General features: G+C 37.0%; 1 protein-coding gene and 1 non-coding gene across 2 annotated transcripts; one reads left to right on the top strand and one right to left on the bottom strand.

Moving 5' to 3' along the window:
* The first annotated feature begins 1,131 nt into the window (after positions 1-1,131).
* Positions 1,132-20,611, top strand: LOC132098625 (uncharacterized). Its single transcript, XM_059504699.1, has 6 exons — positions 1,132-1,343; positions 8,988-9,123; positions 10,299-10,441; positions 14,004-14,136; positions 14,273-14,587; positions 20,606-20,611. The coding sequence occupies exons 1-6, from the start codon at positions 1,132-1,134 to the stop codon at positions 20,609-20,611; spliced, it is 945 nt and encodes a 314-aa protein (XP_059360682.1).
* On the bottom strand, positions 17,843-17,916 carry trnat-agu (transfer RNA threonine (anticodon AGU)). Its single transcript has one exon. It is a non-coding gene; the product is annotated as a tRNA-Thr (tRNA).
* Positions 20,612-22,252: the final 1,641 nt, after the last annotated feature.

Raw genomic sequence — 22,252 nt, 5'->3', positions numbered from 1 at the left:
AATGTCATTTTGTGGATGTGGTTGTATTTATTTGCTGGCTAGCAGTGAAGAGGTCGTAAGTGAGTCACCAAGCAATTGTAAATTGGTGGGAGAGGCAGGGTTAGTCTTTCGTTTCAACATAGCTTTGAGTTACACATGATTTCCAAGTGGTTTGGTTTCTTAAAAACATCTTTACATTTGGATTACTTTGTTGGTTTTTTGTTTACAGAACTTCTGATTACGCTTGTGGAAAATGAGAGGAGGAGAGGGAGCTGTATTGATTATATTGTATTGATGGAAAGAGTTTTGTGTCCAATTGTGTCTTAATGTTTTTTTTTCTGTATATTTTGTATATTTTTTTTGTAAGTTTTTTCTAATTGTGTGTCTTTGGACCTAAGTAAAAAAACAAAAAACAAAGACCCATCTCTTTTCTCTTTATTTTACAGAATGGCAACTTGAGACAGATTTATATTATACATAAATTTACACATGTATTTAATAATGTAAATATTAGTAATAAACTAAATTGCACTATTTCATGTTTCATGTACCTTATAAATATTGACATCATTACTGTGTGTGTGTATGGGTATACCTAGTACTTTACCTGTCTAGTCTACTTAATATACTATTTTCTTAATAAACTCCGTGGCTATAATTTTTCACAAGTATGCAGTTAAATAGCCGCATCCCTGAAGTTTATGACACACCAAGCCGTTTGAAAATCGGTTGAAAATTGAGCAAAATATAGTTATTTCAGCACTACATGCACAATAGACTTTAATGTTATAACTGGACGAGCGGTCCTGTCCTAAGATGGCCGCCGTGTGACGTCGTCGGGTCCCATTGGCTCTCAGCGCCGGTAAGCTATCTAGCCTTTCTATACATGTCTATGGACACAACACCGGGTTAGCTGGACAGATTCCATCGCATCATTCTCATTCGCTTGCTTTGAGAGACTGACAGGTCTGTACTGGTCACCCGAGGACAGCTAGATAACAGCTCGAAATACAGTAAGCATATGGAAATATAGCTACTTATGATATGGACAAGTTTTTTTATCCATTTTCAGTGAAACAATATGTATCTGCGGGTTTGCATCGGTTTTGTCAGGTGTCAACTTCCTAGTTCATAACCGCATTTTGCATAAAGATGTCGGGCTTGGGAAAGCTCTACGCTGCTGTGATCGGATCCGGTGCTGCGGGACTCTGCGCGGCCCGTCACCTTCTCTCCCGCCCGGACACCTTCGCGCCACCAGTGGTGTTCGAGCTCACCAAGAACATTGGAGGAACGTGGGTCTATGAGGAAAGGGTGGGATGTTACGACAATGGCTTACCGATTCACAGCATGTACAGGGACCTCAGGTGAATTTATGTGTTTTTAATGGTAATGTAAAATTAAATAGCCTACTGCATACATATTGCAACAGATATGGAATGGTGTTCCAGGAACTTAAAGTGTCTAATTATTAATGAAATATTAAGTGTCAATCAGTGTTGTAACCATCTTACTGCATGCAATGTGACAAGGATTGTTACTTAGCTACTGAAATGTAATGTAAATCAACTTTTATTTAATTTTTGCTTAAATTATCCTTTTTAAAGTACCTGTAATAGAGCTCCGGACGTCACGTGACCTATTCTGTTTACACCGCCATTTTGGCAGGCAAGAGGCGGTACGAGACCGAGCGTGAATGAATGACGGCAGCATGAGTTTTAAGGCAACAGAGTTCACTGCGCACTTTAATTCAAAAGATATAGAGCTGTACATAGCAAAACTTAATAGATTAAACATAACAGATCCCTATAATGCCCCCGGGGTGCTTTTCGTGTGTATTAATAAAGGAATTTATAACATTAGCTTTCCTGACCTACAGTATCCCGATATATACAACTACTTGATTAACTTTCCTTCGTCCTATTCCGGAGACTCTTTAAAGGCCTACAAAAGCCTGGAGGGGTACAAATGGACGCAATCAAACTTTGTCATCAACATTCAACTTTGGAGTCTACCAGCTAAAACCTGCTCTGTCGTCATTGGAAAGGTAAGTCAACTGTCTTGTTAGCTAACGTAATCGACCCACCTGTCCTTGTTTGTAGGTAGCCAGGATAGCTGCTAGCTATATCACTGTGGGCACAGTAGACTCAGTATGAAATCTTAATCCTTTAATCCCAATTTTTTTCCCAGACATGAAAATATCCGAATGATGTGTCATTAGTTGTCTGTTGAAACAATCTTTTTTTTTTTTTTTTTATGTTTATGGACAGTGTGAAAATTTGTGTTTTATAAGCATTAAAAAAAATTTTTACCCCACCGGTCACAACAGTGACCATAAATACAGTATATATATATATATATATATATATATATATATATATATATATATATATTCTCTACAGTCACTATTGTGTCTGGTGGGATTAAATGGGTTAATCTTACAGGTTAAGCATTCCCAAAAACTAAATGACCCTCCATTGAAGCCATGGGTGGTGGTCAGAAACGATGGGGTCGTGTTAGGAGCACACTGCAATTGCACAGCTGGACTAGGCGAGTGCTGCTCTCATGTGTCAGCGGTCTTGTTCAGTATTTGGCAGCATAACGACAGAGAGGAAGAGATAGCAGTGACATCAAAGAAGTGCAAGTGGTCTACACCAAGTGAGGGATCTTTGAAAGGAGTGGAATATCAGCAAGGCAAAGACATAATTTGTAACAACACACAGCGAGGCAAAAAGAGCACTTCCAAAGGCCATTCTGCTATTCCACCACCTTTTCCACCTCTAACGGATCTTGAGAAAGCCCAGCTTTACAGCAACCTTTCTAAAAGCTGTACACAAGATGGACAGGTCATTAAGCCAGCAGTCCTCTCAGTTGTCAGCGAATATGCAGCATCCTATGTACCAAAGACTGTTATGCTAGGTCTACCAGAACCCCTCACAACCATTTATGACAGGCAGGCAAGAGAGGTCAGCCTAGAAGGGTTACAAGACAGGGCAGAAGCACTCTTTGAAGATATAAGTGTGACCAAACAACAGGTACATCATTATTTAGGATTAAAGTTATATTTAAAAAAATTTAATTATCTAACAGTTTCATATTTTCAGAGTGATATTGTAGAGGAGGAGACTCGAGCACAGTCTAAGTCCAGGATCTGGTTTGATCAAAGGAGTGGTAGGATAACAGCATCAACCTTCAGAGCAGCCACAAAGACTGATGTCAGAAAGCCCTCAGTGTCCCTGATAAGAAAAATATGCTACCCAAAGTCTCATAGCTTCACCACTGAGGCTACCAGGTATTCATAAGTGTAGAAAATAAGGCAAGATATGGCAACAAGTTAGTCTAGCAGTTGAGCACCGTGCATGGAAAGGGGTTTAGGGGTGTAACGATACCCTCATGTCACGATTCGATACATAGCAAACTGAACTTTATATACTATATTATTGCGATACTCCCAAGACATATGGTAAAAGAAATTACAAAAAAAATGTATTATTGTTACACCCCTAATAACAATGCTTAATCACAAAAGCCTGTGGCTTATGAGATAAATGTTTATGTTAATACATTGCTGGTAGACATTAATACTGTCTAAAAGTTATCTAAACTTATTTTGTGTTCTTTAGATGGGGATGTAAGCATGAAGAGTTGGCGCGAAAATACTACGAAATGCAGCATCGCCTCTCACACTCGGATGTCCTGGTAGAAACAGCTGGATTCCGGATTTCACTCTCACATCCTTTTATTGGGGCCTCACCTGATGGATATGTTTCCTGCAGCTGTTGTGGATCAGGGGTCATAGAAATTAAGTGCCCATTTTGTACCAAGGACCTCTCTGTAAACGAGGCGGCAAACTCTGTTCCAAACTTTTGCCTTGAAAATGATGAGTGCGGAAGCATCAGACTGAAGCGGGACCATGCCTATTATTATCAAGTACAAATGCAGTTGTTTGTTACTGACAAACCTTATTGTGATTTTATACTTTGGACTGAAAGAGACAGTACTTCACCATTTGTGGAAAGAGTGAAACCAGATGTACCCTTTTTTGACAAAGAATTGGCTTGTGCTACAAACTTTTTTAAGAAATGCATCATGCCAGAGCTGATTGGCAAGTATTTCTCTGCTCCAAAACCAGCTGCAGCATCTGATGATGGTCAACATTGGTGCTACTGTCGTGAGCCAGAGGAAGGGGAGATGTTGGTATGTGCATCAGGTTTTTGTTCAGTTAAAAGGTTTCACCAATCTTGCCTTCACATTAAAAGGATTCCTAAACAATGGGTATGTCCCAGCTGCAGAAAAATCATCAATTCACAAAAAAGTAAAAATTAAGTGGTGAGAGGATTTGAAAGAGTAAATGGCCCCTGTTTTGTATCCCTCGTATCATCTTCCCTCTCCTTCTCTCATGTACTGGTTTGTCTGTCTGTTCAACAGTATATAAAACATCAGTATCATCAATTCAAAATAAATAAAACTTAAATAAAACATCAGTATCTCTTTCAAATGAATGTTACAAGTGACAAGAAATGTATAAAAAATAGGTTTATTTAGCTCAGTTACACATCTACTGTCAGTTACATGGCTTTACATTAGCTCAACTATCACTGAAAGGGTACAACAGATTCTGAGATATTTGTTACAGCACAACATACTAAAAGAATTTGTATTAACTCATTAAAATAATTAAAATACACATCTAATGTCATTTACATTAGCTCAACTATCACTGAAAGGGTACAACAGATTCTGAGATATTGGTTACAGCACGACATACTAAAAGAATTTGTATTAACTCATTAAAATAATTAAAATACACATTAGGGCTGCACGATATTGGGAAAAAATGACATTGCAATATTTTATTTTTCTGCGATATATATTGCGATATTTTTTCTTACAAACAAAAATGGGGTGAGCACACTTACATTCTCATTTTAAATGATTTAAACATCGACACCATCGTGTCAATTGATTAATATGCGTGAGGGAGAGAGAGCAAGACAGCGCTTGTGTTGTTTGAAAACGGCTCGCTCTCTCTCTCTCTCTCTCTCTCTCTCTCTCTCTCTCTCTCTCAATTCAATTCATATTGCTTTATTGGCATGACATACAAAGGTACATATTGCCAAAGCATTGTACATAGCAGAATAGAAACAAACAAAACAAAAATACATATATATTCATAAGAAAAAAAATTACATGCAAAATAAATCCATATACATTTCTATAAACATTGATGGTACTTCTAATGTACTCTCTGTCTGTCTCTCTCTCGCGCGCGCGAGCGCTCTCTCTCTCCCTGTCTCTCAGGCACGCGCGCGCTCTCTCCCTGTCTCTCGCGCGTGCTCTAGTGATGGGATTTATGGCTCTTTGAGGGGATCCGGATCTTCGCGATCCGTTCCTTTCAAAGAGCCGTTCAAAAGAACGGCTCTTTTGGCTCTTTTAAATATTTAGTCAGTTTTAAGAAGCCAGCTTGGAGGCATCTCAGTTTATCCTGGAAATAATCACTGGGAAGAATGATGAGGTGAGATTTGTAGTCAAATAATTAAAACTCAGATATCACACACCAATATCTGGGGTTGAATTATTCTGAAATATTGATTATTACCTCATTTGTCATGTGTGGACTATATTCCATAGGGTTGCACAAATCCCTCTGCTTAGACAGTGACATCACTATTTTGGATTTACCTTTAGTACAAAGTGTGTGTGTGTAAAGCTACGTTGACTTATGTTATTCATACAATACCTACTCACGAATAAACATCAAAAACAAAGCCAGCTGCAATGAATTTCTGTGCAAAACAGCTTTTACTACAAACACTTCCACACAAGAACATTGTTATCACACAAGAACATTTTGATAGAAAACAAAAAATATTTAAAGTAGATAAAATTAGAATAAATAAAATGGAAATGTCTACATACTACTACTACTGTAAACTTTGCAAATAGGACATCAGCCACTTCAAGTCAATGAACAATAACAAAGTGGGCTGCAATGAATGTCTGTGCAAAACAGCTTTTTTTCAACGCTCCTACCCAATGACAGAGGCATGCAGGGTTTTTTTTCCACTGGAGTAGTCACGTGAAGGATGCGTGCACAACTAATAACTAATATCATCACGCTATAAAGGGTTGGCCTGCGCTGGGTGCGCCCCTCCCCCTATAACTGTTCTGTCTCGCGGAGGAGCTCATTTGTGTGCATCTGTGTGAAACGCATAGGAAAAAAGAACGACAGAAAGAACGGCTCCCCTCCAGCCATGTTTATGAGCCGTTCAAAAGAATCGGTTCGTTCGCGAACGTCACAACTCTAGCGTGCTCTCTCCCTGTCTCTCGCGCGCGCTCTCTCCCTGTCTCTCTCGCGCGCGCTCTCTCTCTCTCTCTGTCTCTCTCGGCTCTCTCTGTCTCTCTCGCGCTCTCTCTCTCTCTCTCTCTCTCTCTCGCTCTCGCTCTCTCTGTCTCTCTCGCGCTCCCTCTCTCTCTGCCCTGTTAAACTTGCATGTGGTTTTCAGTCCTGTCAATTATAAAATTTCACTCTATGATGGTTAAGCTGTGCAATTAATCCGCGAATCACATTCGTCAACGGCAGGGGAGTAGCTGGCACGTACAGTTAATGAATAACGGATCAACTACGACAGCCTACATCGCACATCCTGCGATGTGACTATCGTGGATTCGTACATCGCGATATCGATGCTTAAACGACACATCGTGCAGCCCTAATACACATCTAATGTCATTTACATTAGCTCAACTATCACTGAAAGGGTACAACAGATTCTGAGATATTTGTTAGAGCCCAACATACTAAAAGAATTTGTATTAATTCATTAAGATAATTCTGAATTGAATTCTTGACTGAATTAGCTCAGTTACACATCTACTGTCAGTTACATGGCTTTACATTAGTGCAATCACTGAAAGGGTACAACAGATTCTGAGACATTTGTAAGAGCACAACATACTTTCACCATTTTGTCAAGGTATGTCACATCATTTTCTCTGTCAATGTCAGTGAAAACTATGGGGACAATGCTTTGCAAAGCTGTGTATTTCTGACGCAGAACTCCTATAACTCTTTCGATATGTATCCTAAGAGACGCTAAGCATCTTGTACTCTCCAAATCAACAGGATCTAATTGTTTTTTCCCACGTGTGAATGCTGGGATCTTTAGTTCAGCTTGGTGAGTATGGATGGACTCTCTGACATTGAATCCTCTGTCTGCCAAAACCAGGTCTCCTGGGAGCAAATGGGTTAAAAAATCACTGTGCTCTGTGATGAACTTATCACTTGTGCGGCCTCCCCACCCATTGGAAATAAAAGAAATTGAACCTTGTGGACAAATGGCAATTAAATATTTCATTGTATGGTGTGACTTGTATGTTGAATAACACTGAGCACTAGCTAATAAGTTTCTAGGTTTTTCTATAAATATTTCAAAACAATCAATAATGCATACTGTCTTTTCAAAAGTACTGTTCCTAAATAATAATAAGCCAAAAACTCAAAAGAGAAATTCATTCTAAGCTTCATTAAAGTTAGCATATACTGCTGAAATAATGTTAGGCTAGACTTAGGCTTGAGATAGGAAGCTACAACATGAAACAATGTCATCAGTAAAGAATATGTTTGTAAACCAGTGAGTACATTGACCTTTTTATCATTGTTTTGTAAAGTTTTCTCATTCAGTGCAGTTCTATTTATTTTCTCTTTTAACAACATATTTTCAGCCCTCAGAGCTTTGCATTCCAATTCCAGTGATTGAGTGTACTTTTTACAGTTTTCATTATCACATGGTGAAGCTGCTGTATCATTTTCTTCAGGAATAGGATAAACATTTTCAAGTTCTTTGTGCGTAATGTTCGATTCCTTCACCTGTTGTGCAGTAGGATGCTTGCTTCCGTCTTGAGGACAAACTGTTGAATGGGTTACTGCTGAAGCTGATGACTGTGCTACTTGCTCTATTCTTTGGAGTTTGCTCTTCTGTCTTCTGTTGAACACATCTAACTTCCGCCTTCTTCCTCTTTTCTCCAGGGGATGGAACATGGTTGAAAATAGATGGGACGTAGTCGGGCGAAAGAGGGTTGTCACTCTTTTTCCCTAAAACATTAGTAAACAGAAAATGGCAACAATATAAGCTTATTTTAGGCTAGCTACATTAACATCTATTAATTTATCTGACACTTTAATCCAAAGCGATTTACAAGTAGCCCCAGTACTAACATTGAAGTTATTACGCAATGAACTTTAGTTAACAGAAACAAATACCAACGAACTTAGTGATCACTTAAATAAATCAGCCTGACAGAGAGATAAAATCTCAAGCGCTCAGTCAGTGTATTCAGCGAGTGAAAATAAATCTATGCTAAACTTAAACGTTACTATTAGCCTCTAATATACACGCTAAAGTGTAAAATCTAAGAATTTATTAGCCAATGGCTAATGGTGGACATTATTTAGTTGCCCAGAGTGAAGATTTAGTCGCATATGCGAGTGATTCACTCGTTTTGTAGAGGGTTGAAACTTAAACGTAATGACATTACAATCACCAGAAACCATATTAAACAACATGTTAGCTAGCCAAGTTACATTAGAAAGAACATACCTGATATGAAGTGGTCACTGCACAAGCGAAATCCATTGCTTGATGGCTCCCATCTCTCGGTTTTGTTGTGTTGGTTAGCACGTCTTATTGCATTGAACCATTTCAGTCGTCTACCAGGATCCTTCGGAATACGATAAAAGGATTTCCCTTTTGCTTTCCTCCGCCTGTTCTGGCATCCAGGCGCACAACAGCTGTCCACCATGTTGAAATAGTAACGTTAATTGTTTTGAATTATTATTCGACTCGACCGCTATCGATAACACAAAAGCCGTTCTGGCGCTCTCCTGTTTGCCTGCCAAAATGGCGGAGTTTAGATTGCGTGACGTCAGGCTCCGGAGCTCTATATAATAATTCTCTCAAGCAATATTGTGGCTTTATAATGTTTTGCCATGTATTCTTCTCACATGCTAGAACCAATATTCCCAAAGAGGTGATGTCTTTCCCTGACTTTCCCTTTGCAAAGCATCTCCCCTCTTTTGTCCATCACACTGAGGTACGGAAGTACCTTGAGCAGTACTGTGATCATTTTCGCCTGTGGAACATACAGGTGAAAAAAAATACTTTTTGTTGCCCAGTTCTTGCTTTTAACCTCTTAAAACCCGAGGAAAAAGTTTAAGAGAAAAGTTAGTCTTTGCATTGTTTAGAACATTAAAAATAATGTAAAAAATTATATATATATATATATTTAATTCAAAAGTTACTTCACTAATAAGAATGAACATACAGTACAGTGCAGGCATTTTTGCAAGTAATTGATTTTTTAAAATCACCAATACATTTTTAGTTTTCAAGATTTTTTATCCGATAACTTTATATAAAGATGATTCTCAACTGTTATAACAGAATGATTCAATATACCATTTTTCTTTCTGCAAAATGTGTGTAAAATGGCCATAAACAGGTTTTCTCATTATATACAATGTATCTTTAAATTAAATCTTATTTGAATATTAATGTGTTTTTGGGGCAAAATGTAATAAAAAAATAAGTGTAATAATGGAAGTAATAATTGACAAGATTTTCATAATAATATATCATATTTCATAGAATATTGAAATATAATTTATTTCCCTGTTCATTTGTTATGTCTCTCAAAATGCGTAATAAACATGCTTTTAATACCGGTGTCCTCATATGAGGACATGTATGAAATCAATGTCCTGTTTCGTAACAGAAAGTCATATTTTGATTTGAAACTCCATAACATTTTCCTGAGATGTTGATTTATGACACACAATTTAAAAATTTCACAGATTTAAATGATAATTACAAAATATTCTCCATAAGAGTGTCATTAAATTCATTTCAGACCTTTTTGAAGACCAAGGAGAGGTGAAACATCCAATAATTTGGTATCCCTGAAAAGCCTCTAATCCAGGACATCCAGACTTAAAACTGTGGCATGTACAGTCTTAGAGAAATTCACAAAAATATAATATCCTCATATGAGGCCAGAGGGTCTTAAGAGGTTAAATTACTCACACCTCTTTGTTCATGTCCAACATATCTGGTAAATTAATGCTCATTGCATAGTTTTGACAGATAATCATTCAATCATTACTGTACATTTATGATCAGTCTGTGGGATTGTGGAAAACTACTAGAGAATGAATGGACGTTTGTACAAAGGACTGAATGTTGTTGATGTATCAATTCGCTTGATAACCATCAGTCTGAGTGTAAAAGAGTATTAATAGGTGTAGATTTCTCTCTTCCAACAAGTTTGGCACCTCAGTTGCTTCAATGACCCCAGAAGATGTGGAGGGTGGGTGGAATGGGTTGGCTTGGAATGTCAGCTCCAACAATAGTGTAGACCACAGCAAATCCACTACAGAGCAATTTGATGCTGTTATGGTGTGCAATGGGTAAGAGTACAGCAAAATGAGTGAAACATTCTCTGTAAATCCTTCCTTTGTGCAACTGTAGTTAAAATGTACATGCCTAGATCAATAAGGCCATTGGTGCAGTGGATTAAACAGTAACTAATGGTGCAATGAAACTATATTGCACTCTCACTTATACATTATATAAAAGGTTTTTACTTTGCAAAGTAAATCAAATGAATCTGACATCTTTAAAACAAAGTATTTGTGTACTTGGCAGCAAAATACCTTTGAAATGTGCTTGGACTTGCAAATTCTTAAGCATTCTTTGCTGTTGCAACATGTTAAGTTTAACAGTCAGAGCGGGGGTCTCCTGAGAAATGCTTCAGATTGAACCATGGCTTTGGTTGAAAAGTTTTAGTTAATCATTATATTACTTAAAATTTATCAGTAGGTTCATTAAAAGTTAGACCTTTCTGTTTCTAACGATATTGAGACTGGAGTCTTTGTTATTCATTTCACAAAGTGCAAGGCTTTTTCGTATCAGAATCAGAATCAGAAGAGGTTTATTAACAAGTATGTTTACACACACAAGGAATTTGACTTGATGACAGGAGCTTCCAGTGCAGAAGAAAGTACAATGTAGTGCAGGATGTTATATAACACTAATATAAAAAAATAAGAAAAATACACACTTTAAATAATGTACTATATACAGAAATAGAATTATAGGGCAAAAAATATTGTTTAGATAAATGTACAAATATGTTATTAGTATGCAGATATGTTATTACAAATGTGCAGTATAATATATATATGTCAGATAACTATGTTAGTTGTGATGGACAATGTATAATTATGGAGGATTAATTGTTCAGGTTGAATATAGCCTTCTGGAAAAAACTGTTCTTGTGCACCAGACAGCCAGCTCTTTAACCTCCTGTCTGTAAGCAGACTTGTCTCCATCCTTGAAGAGGCCGATGACTGTAGTGTCATCTGCAAACTTCAGGAGCTTGACAGAGGGGTCCTTTGAAGTGCAGTTGTTTGTGTAGAGAGAGAAGAGCATTGGATAGAGCACACATCCCTGTGGGGTGATAGTCCTGGATATGAGTTTGCCCTGCCTCACTAGCTGCTGCCTGTCTGTCAGGAAGCTATATCCACTAACAGATGGAGGTGGGCATGGAGAGCTGTGTGAGTTTGTCTGAGAGAAGGTCAGGCATGATCATATTGAAGGCCAAACTGAAGTCCACAAACAGGATCCTTGCGTAATTCCCATGTTGACTGCATCATCCACAGACCTGTTTGCTCTGTAGGCAAACAGAAGAGGATCCGGCAAGTGATGTCCTTCAGGTAGGCCAGGACCAATCTCTCAAGTGACTTCATGACCACAGACGTAAGCGTGACAGGTCTGTAGTCATTAAGTACAGTGATTTTGGGGACAAGAATGATGGTGGAGTGTTTGAATTTGGGTAGGTGTATGTGTGAAGTGCATATCAGAGCAGGTGGGGGTAAGCCAGTTGTTATTTCTCCACAGACTGTGGGGGTGTGTTTTGTAAATGGTGATGTTCCTCAGACCAGTCCATACTGCCGCTGGATCATTTGCCGAAAGCTCTTTTTGCAGCTTTTCTGAGTAGTTTTTTTTTTGTCACTCTGATCTCCTTTGTTAGTCTGTTCCTGGCCTGGTTATGCAAGATTTTATCCCCACTTCTGTAAGCAAACTCTTTGGTGTGACGAAGCTGTTTGAGTGTCCCAGTAAACCATGGTTTATCATTAAATGATAAAAATGTCCTGGTAGGAATGCAGATATCTTCAAAGAACTGAAGTTACAGTTTCTATGAGCTCGTCCAGATCTGTGTCTGCCGCTTCAAAAACACTCCAATCAGTGAGGTCAAAACAGGCTTGTAAATCACGCTCTGCTTCATTAGTCCTTAATCTTTTAACAGTCCTTAATACGGATTTAGCTGATTTCAGTTTCTGCCTGTAGGTCAGTAGAGGGCTTTGCCATATACCGTCCATGATAATACTGGTATACATTTTTACATGATAAAAAAGTGTCATATCACGATATCAGTGATGTAGCAATGTAATGACGTATGGTGGATACGTTCCCTAGCCTACACAACAACAACACCACAAACCCAATAGTTGTGTTTGACTTGAAGCAGCGCTGTGCTGACTGATCGGTGTATGACAACAAAGAATCGCAGAAGGGGTTCTAGAGCATATTTGATTGCACAGTCTTAACTTCAAAAATAGGCGAGGAGCATATCTTTAGTAAAGCGGCATGGAAAGAGGGGAAGGGGCCGGTGATTTCAACTGACTGCCTGAGGCCAGCATAAAAAGACGGCTTGTGCATCGTCAAGAAAGCTTATCAATTCCATGTGTTTTAAGCCTTGACAATTTAAACATTCAAAACAGTTTAAAGCATTCAAACATAAGATGTGGAAAAACATAACTGAGAGTTTGTGCGCAGAGTTCGTAGTTTGTAGTTTTAACAAGAATTAATCTATATTTAATTTATACAGTAAAGACTATGTAATGCTATTTACATTGGATTATTCAGTTTCTGTACCTATACACCTACAAACTTGAAAAAACTTAAACATGGTTTAATTTGTGTATTTGTTTATTTGTGCTATTTACACAATTTTAAACACTGATCGGTCTGCTTCAAGTTGAACACACAGCTGCTGCTGCCACCTTATGACAATAGATTTACACTTCAAATTAGGTAGTCTGTCATCAATGACAGTAACTCATTGGAAAATGTTCATTTGTTCATTCTCATTTGTTTTCACTAATAAATGCTGCTGTCTGCCAGCTACAATCACCAATAAAATGTCATAAATATCGTTATCGCAAATATTCTTGAAAAATAGTGATATATTTTTGAGACTATATCGCCCAAATCTAGGTCAGTAAACCAGACAGTGATCAGAGAGCCCCAACGCTGCTTGTGTGAAAGAGTGATGTGCATCCTTTATTGCTGTGTAACAAGGATCCAATATATCGCTGTTTGGAGGCACGTACACATTCACGAGAATGAAAGCGGGAAACTACCATGGCGAATAGAAATGTTTACAGTCTGAAAGCTGTGCTTGGAGCTTAACCAGGGCGCCGGCGCATTTCCCTCTTTTTTGAACGACACAACTGTACCTCCGACTATAATGTCCAACAATACGTCCTAATAATTAAAAACTGGAAAAATATTGTCTGGGATGTGTTGCATAATGTTAAGGAGTTTGTTTCTGTTAGAACATATAGAAGACAAATCACAGAACAAACAAAAATAAGTAAATAAAATAAATGTTATGTATTGTAATGTATGAATGCATTTTATGTACACAATGCATGCTTGCTTTAGAGTTGCAGTTTTAGTAATTGTTGTTATTAATATAAAACAAAAAATATATAGTGCCTTGCACACTCAAAATCATTTAAAGTATAATATAAACTAGAAAATATATAAAGCATTGCAGATTAATAAATATTTCTGGTCATGATGCAAGTTTGAGTAGCGCGTGGGATCAAATATTTCTAGTTATTCTATATTATAAAAAATATTGTATTGTGTCTAATTGTGTCTAAATGTACTGTATGTCTTTATTTTAGGGACACTGATGCACAGTCATGATTATCGTACTGCTGAACCTTTGGCGGGAAAGTCAGTGGTGCTGCTGGGAACTGGTCTCTCTGGACTAGATATTGCCATGGAGCTCTCCAATGTTGAAGCTCAGGTCTTTTGTTAATACTTGTGACAAAAGAAACCAACTTGTTCTTTTTCAGATGACCTTATTCTTACTAACTTATGCTTACCATCCAAAGTATATTACCTGGAATTACTGTTTACCTTGAACAATTATTTACCTCCAGGTAATCCTGAGTCATGGACAGCAGCCTTTGACCTGCCCCCTTCCTCCAGGAGTCCAGCAGGCTCCTCCAGTAACTTCTGTACTGGATGATGGCACTCTAGAGTTCAAAAATGGGAAGAGAGCCAAGCCAGAGGTGGTCCTGTTTTGTACAGGCTACAACTTCACCTTTCCGTTCCTAGATAAGAAAGTGGATGTAAAAGTGCAGGAGCACCTCGTCTGGCCTCTCTATAAATTCCTAATACCTCCAGCTTACCCTTCACTCTTTATAGTGGGCATCTGCAGAGCTATTTGCCCCTTCCCACATTTCCATATTCAGGTTAGTTGCGAAGCGAAGGATATTTTGTTTAAGGGAATACGTTTCAACTTAGGTATTTCTCAAATTTCTCTTTATTACATCTTCAAATTGTCGAGACATGCTTAATTACAAGACCTACAACTACAGTGTCCTGGATTACATGGAGTGGAAGGTGCACGATTTGCAGGGCCAGCAGCTGCAGAAGCCTCTGGTGGTTAAAAAAACAAATGTAAGCGGTGATGGAAAAAAATACACCATAATTAAGGTGTTAACAAGCATATGCCATTGTAGCAAGTACAATTAGGATATTAACAAATTGTTCAGTACTAATATGTTTTCCAATTATTTTATAAAATGTCTATCCATGCTGTTATTTTTATTTGCAGAGCACCTATAGAAAATGTCTAAATTAAATATCTTTCTAAACTTGTTGTTTGACATAAGATGCTTTTTAAATAATAAAATAAAGTGTTTCAAAATAAAAATTCATATCATCATCCAAAACTTGCCATCAAGACCAGAGGTTCCCAACCAGTGTGAACCCCAAGGGACATTTATAGGGATTATTCATCCAAAAAATCATGGTCGCCGAATGATAACCAGCATTATCCAAAATCTTCGTTTGAAAATCATAGGCTACTGGTTTGTAACAATGTTCACTCCAGAATGGATACACTGTGTATTTATTTATTTATTTATTTATTTATCTGTGCGCTGACCCTTCAAGAATTGAGCCCTTGTGTGAAGACCGACTCGGGTAAAGACCTGCGACTCAGCCGAGCAACAATACCTACAAGGCACTTAAGTATCTTTTATTTTACACACTCTACTTTTTGCCGTCTCTTTTCCACATCTATCATGTGTTTCCAATACATTCCTGTTGTCTCTCAACAACACTCTAACATCAAATGACTTACATCAAAGTCAAAAATAACTTGCATCTGCACCTCTTCAACTGCATCTCTATCTATTTCTGTGGGTCTCTTGAATTGCCAGTCAGCGGTCAACAAAACAAATTACAGTAAATTACAGTTACCTATGAAATTTTTAACGATTACAAAGGGGATTACATTTGAATATTTAGCCCCAAAAATGCAATATAGGCTATGACTTGCACATTCTGCGTGTCTGTGGAAATCAGGCGCGGACTGGACACCGGGAGAACCGGGACAATTCCCGGTGGCCTGGCAGCCGATTTTGCCCCACTATTTAATAACATTATTGTATAATTGCCTGCCGAATGTACTAAAGCGATCATTTGCGAATCCGCCATTTGATAATTAAATCTCTAATAAGTCATGAATTGTTATTAGTCATGACTCGCGCGCTCTCCGCGCCTCCGCCAAACGGTTTGGATCAGACTCAGAGTAATCAATGCGAGAGAGAGAGAGAGAGAGAGAGAGAGAGAGAGAGAGAGAGAGAGAGTGGACTGCTGGAGCAGAGAAGCAGAACTCCTGTTCAGGGTTTCAGGTCAGTTTCATCTGTAAAGATGCTTTTTTGTCTTTGTTTTTATAATCAAGCAGCAGCACGTTACTCATCAGTCATCACTCAAAATACTATATAAAGGACATCATTATTATCTGTTGTAATGTTACAGTAGTAATTTATCTGAAAAAAAAAACGATTTTTTTATAGGTTTAGGGGGAGCTACGACAGACAACAACACAACCCTTACGAAAATTAACATTTTAATATTTAACTATAAATCCAGAGAAAATGGTTACTATTGTTTAACTGTGGTAACCAAAAATGTAAAATTATTTTACAAATGTATTTATTTAAAAATAAATACAAATCCATTTGCAAAAAAAACAAGGTTATTTTACTTTTATATAGGCTAATAAAAGCAAGATTAATTTTTTGTAAGGGAAAAACATGACTCGTGTACAGTATTAGGATTTTTCTATAAAGATAATAATAATTCATTACATTTATATAGCGCTTTTCTAGGCACTCAAAGTGCTTACATAGACAGGGGGTAGTGCATAGTGACAGCCATAGTGCGCCAGAACGCCCACCACACACCAGCTTACTGGTGGAGAGGAGACAGAGTGATGAAGCCAATCAGTGTATGGGGATTGTTAGGAGGCCATGATGGTCAGAGACCAATGGGTGAATCTGGCCAGGATGCCGAGGTCACACCTCTACTCTTTTCGAAAGACATCCTGGGATTTTTACTGACCACAGAGAGTCAGGACCTCAGTTTAACGTCTCATCCGAAGGACGGTGCTTGTTGACAGTATAGTGTCCCCATCACTACACTGGGGCGCTAGGACCCACACAGACCACAGGGTGAGCACCCCCTGCTGGCCTCACTAGCACCTCTACAAGATATTGTAGTGTTGTAGAGTATTGTATTGTAAAGTATAGTTTTGTTCAATCTTGAGTATTAAAGTCATGAGAGAGATGGATAACAGGGCAAAATAAAGAGACTGAAGAGAAAAATGGAAGTGAAGGTGCAGTTCAGGAGATAACCTTTAGTTATTTTGCATGTCCCCAAATTAAAGATTTAAACCTTTTTTATGTCAGGTCCATACAAAAAAAATAGTTTTGTCCATGAATTTGTTTGTATGAGTTTGAATTTTCCAGTCTGATTTTTTTTCCCAGTCCGCCCCTCCTGTAAATTAATGGCAAAGACATGGTTTCATTTACTACACATAGGCCTACTGAAGCTTGCAGTGTTTTCAACCTCTGCCACCTCAATATTCCTCATAATTCCTAAAACTGCTCTGTGTCACTTCATGTGCATTTTACTTATTTTGAGAAAACTATCATCATATACAGAGACAGCAGTTTAAAAAAAACATCAATGTTTCAGGAGTTTATTACACAGAATACGTCACATGCTTATTAGATAACTGTATTTAAGTTGATGTATATGCTTTTATTTATTATTCTTTAATTTTCACCAATTTAGAAAAGTAATCAAAAAGTACTCAAAAGTAATTAGTTACATTACTTTAATAAAGTAATTGAAAAAGTTACACTACTATTACATTTTAAACAGGGTAACTTGTAATCTGTAACCTATTACATTTCCAAAGTAACCTTCCCAACACTGTCTCTGATGAGTCCAATCACCTTTTCATATGGTAATATGGTATTCATTTTATTTCAGCAGGTCTTAAAAAGGTCTTTAAAAGACCTGCAGATAACCTGTGATATCAAAACCCATTCTCATACATATTTTTCTTCAAAAAAGTTCTTCAAAAAGCATAACCATAAGCAGAGTAGCCGATGAATGCACAGGTTTATTCAATAATCTTACCACATAAAAGGCACCGCTGGGATTCGAACCCAGGATCTCCTGTTTACTAGACAGGCGCTTTAACCAACTAAGCCACGGCGCCACCTAACAAATTGTTGAAATTTTGATGTCAAGAATGTCGTAGTATGCTATGTAAACTAATTATTTGAACTAATTTCTGTTCTCAAAACATTTGGACATCGAAATCGCATGACTTTTCCGTAATCTGTTATTCTGAGTCACGTTGACATGTAATCAAGCTGAATACATACATACACTTTTAAACGATTTATGAGCTTTAAATATATTTCGCCAATTAATTCTGGCAGTTTTGATATAGCAACATTGTTTAGAAGTTCGATCATAGAACAGCTTCATGGAAGCACCGTGAAAAGCAACTGATTTACTGCGGTTGTTTATATAACTCACGACGCTAATGTTAATAGTGCAGCAAATAACGTTAATTCTCCAGCCACACGTTGGCAGCACGTCCTACATGACCAAGAGAAGGCGTATCACGGTATTTCAAACAGCAACTTGGCGCAATTTAACATTTTATGACCCTATATCGCAGTCTGAAATGACATGTTGTAAATTTGACATGTCACTCGAAATTTTAAACTGTGAAAACTGTTGAACCGCGAATAAACAATGTGCTGTGCGTGCATACATAGGGTACACAGATCTGAAACAATGCAGACACACCATCCAAGCACAATTCTGAGTCACTGACTGGTTATTTCCATATAAGTAACTTTCACTGATGTCGCCATCCCAGAAATAGGGTCTACTAGGGAGATAAAGAAAGACCACAAATTATTCATTCAACCGCATCGTTCAGGAATTTCGTGCTCTTATGCTTTTTACATTCTGCTTATTCACCGTCGACTCGCTCTGTTATTTTTGGAAGCTTGAAACATTAAAAAATTGACAGGATTCACCTCAAACAAATATTTAATTGCAAATAGCCAAAAACTAAAATGTAAGGTGACGTTTAAAGCTCTAAACCTCGCCACTCCTATTACATATAAATAACATATTTAATGATGGCAAAATTCTCTATAAGAGTCACATAATTAATTAATCCTATGTTTGAATCTTGGAGCTGTAATTTTAATACACCTATTATTTATTTTCTCTTTTTTAAAACGATTTTAGGCTTAAAACACGTGTGTAGGCTATACTGCTTCCAGATGTTTTTACTCATCTGTACTATTCCACTCTACTGTTTTTTTTTCTTCACTGCACATTTTTTTTATTCCACTGGTTTTCTGGGTGATGTAATATCCTTTGGAGCTAACACAGTGTCTCATAGGTACAGTGTAGTCACATAAAATTTCTATGCATCACTCTTGGATATGTATTATATTCAGTATTAAGAATAAGTATTAAGAAATGTTTTATTTATTGAGGAAGATGGTGATGAGGACAATCAATGGCACAAAACATGCCTAAGAGAGAGAGAGAGAGAGACCGCCTGAATGAGTCTTCCAACAGGTTAAGTCATATTCATAAAAAACAATAACATTCTGTTAAACAATAAGAATCGTTAATATTGATTTAATGGTGACTTTAAGTAATTAATAAATAATTAACAGTTGACATAATTTTAGTACTGATCAATCATCAAACTGATTAAAATAGTGTTAGAATGAGATAAAATTGACATCAATGACAACACTGTCAAGTTGGACTAATTTAAAAAACTTTCTGCATCATGACATGATTATAATACATCATAACTCATTAATTATGCATGGCGCACGCAGTTAAAACAGTTTTTAGCCATTTATGTGCTCTTAAAATATAAAAAAAAAATTAATGAAAAAAGAAAAAGATCAGGTGCACAAGGCAGAAAGCGATGCAAAGAAGAGTAGCAGAAAAATATCAATATAGAGATAAAAATCACAAGTAATCAGATGTGTATTAGCTCGTGATGTTTATGTAGAATTTTGAAATACACTTTTTAGAACATTTTAACTGGCAACAATGACACCATGGGATGTTTTTGATTTAGGGGACTGCTTACTTAATTTGATTTTATTTTCTTTCAAATGAATTTAAGCTTCTGTAATGTTGTAATATCAGTTACATAGCCTACTGCTTGCTTTTAATTCACCAAAAAGTGTCTAAATGTCTTTTGAAAAAGACCATGACTAGGACTATAATTTAGGCTTCATAAAATGAAATAATTAAGTTTAAGTATGTCATTTTTCCACTGTACATATGCACAAATCTAAAATCTCACCTAGGGCACCAACAGAGCCTGGGCCGGCCCTGTGTATTACCTTTATTTAGTCTTACCAAAATGTAGGTAGTGATGATTAAAATCTGAATTGACATACCGCTGAGGCCGGATATTATTGTTGTTGTTTTTTCTTTCTTCTTTGAGTTAGAATGTGGATAAAGTGGAAGGTGGTGAGAGCCAAATGATCTTGGACAGATTAAGAACAATGATACAAATACAGAAAAACACACACGTGTGTTGTGTTCAACTGACTTGGTGGAGCCCGCTGTCTAACACAGAATTCAGTTTCACAATTGCAAAATGGGATGGCACTCTCATCTCGAAAGCTTATTAATAGCCAGTAATTTCATAAGTATATGATGTAAAATGTCATTTAGAAAAACGAGATGGAAGAAAGGGGAGAAATTAGTTTTGGTTCATACTTCCTGTATAGTAGGCTACTATATATTATTACAAATGCAGTCACAAAGGTATTTCAGTAGATAAACTGGTTTTAAATGAGGAATGAACCGTGGTATTGGAGTTATTTCTTGTTTTTCTACAGAAATGAGAGAGCGAGGTGTCTGGGGAGAGACCTTGCACAGTGAAGGTCAGGGTTCCCAAAACAGAGTCCCTCTTAGGCTTGTTTAGATGGCCTTAGTTTAAATTTGTACCATGATTGTTATGAGCCTTTTCTGGAATATTCTCATATGCATCTTATTATAGCAAATATTTGTAGTTGTTTTGTGTTCTGTGTGCTTGGCAATTACCTAATACAAGTGTTTGTTTGTTTGTTTGTGTGTGTGGGTGTTGGCAAAGCAACTCTACATTTTTGTTCTTTCAGGTTGGCTCTTGTAGAACAGCATGTCTTGTATACGGAATCTTAAGGGTCCCTCTGTTTCCATTCTGTCTTGAGCACACACACCAAAGACCATATGAATCACTGTGGTTTCATAGAGTCATCTCCCTAAACACTGGGAAAATGTGAGCAAGCATTTCAAAAGATTGAACATGGTCTTGCACAAGGCTGCACTCTTTTAAATGTAATTGACATGCATTTAATTACTGCCCAGCACAAAAATACAAATATGCCATGTAGGCCTACTGTAAGTACTGGAAGTCACTTTAAATAAAAGGACCAGTAATGCATAAATGTAAAGGTTTGTTTATGAGTTAACAGGATCATCTGCTATGTTACACATTATGTTATTTTTCCATGTTACATAATATATATATTTTACTAGCTTAAGTCCCAACAAAATTAGTATTATAAATGATTACTAGGGCTGGGTAAAAAATATTTATTTCACGATTTTAATAGATTTATTTTTACGTAATCATTTTGCTATATATATGCACCATATAATTGTACTCTTCTTCAATTTATGTTGGAATAAATCTGTCAAGTTTTCATGATAGCCATCTTTTAAACTAATTGGAGTAGACATTTAAATGTACATTATGTAAATGTAAAGTTAGTATTATAACTTCATTATTACAAAAATGTAATTGAGTGTAATTTAAGTGTTCGTATACAAATCAGTTGCCTATTTAGGCTTCAATATTATAGTAATGTAGTACCAACTGACTCTCATGTATATTTTACAGCATTGGTTGAGAGATTTTTTTCCTTGAGAAAATTTGCAATACTGTACCGGATATCCAAAATACCAATACTGAATCGAATCAGAATAGAATCTAATCATGTCAATACCCATCATTACATCCCTGTGAAGGCAAGTTTTCATTTTAGTAAGTAAAGTGAATAATGCTTTTCTACAAGAAAATGTGTCAAACTCATGTTTTTATACCACAAATCCCTCTAACTGCCTTCAATCTGAGCAACACTTAATGACAATTTTTTTCTCCAGACAGATGAACACTTCTTGAACCATCCCAGACAGTGACTGTGGGGAAACACGCTGTATCAAGGTAAGAGGAGATAAGAACAGTAAAAATAGCAACATAAACATTTTGGCAACTGCAGTACTGAGTGCAAAAATGAGTCATAGATGCACATACACATGTACTTGCACACACATGCTGCATGTTTTCTATTTTGTTAATGTCATAGAAATCTGATGTCAGGAAATGTCTGGGGCACAGTGTCTGTCTGATTACTTTGATATCAGAGAGAAGTGTTTCCGCAAGGTTTTTGTCAGGTGAAGACAGGTTTAAGTTACATAAGTCTGGTTTTGTGACCTCTGCTCAT

Source organism: Carassius carassius, chromosome 2 (genome assembly GCF_963082965.1).
Source record: "Carassius carassius chromosome 2, fCarCar2.1, whole genome shotgun sequence".
NCBI classification, from domain to species: Eukaryota; Metazoa; Chordata; class Actinopteri; order Cypriniformes; family Cyprinidae; genus Carassius; species Carassius carassius.
Note: the sequence above shows the minus strand (reverse complement) of the source record. Positions and strands in the feature narration are given on the sequence as shown.

Excerpts from the sequence above, each read along its gene's own strand:
- LOC132098625 (XM_059504699.1), top strand. The coding sequence starts at position 1,132 with ATGTCGGGCTTGGGAAAGCTCTACGCTGCTGTGATCGGATCCGGTGCT. Across the intron at positions 1,344-8,987 it reads AGCATGTACAGGGACCTCAG|AACCAATATTCCCAAAGAGG; the intron begins GTGAATTTATGT and ends CTCACATGCTAG. Across the intron at positions 14,137-14,272 it reads TCTCCAATGTTGAAGCTCAG|GTAATCCTGAGTCATGGACA; the intron begins GTCTTTTGTTAA and ends ATTTACCTCCAG.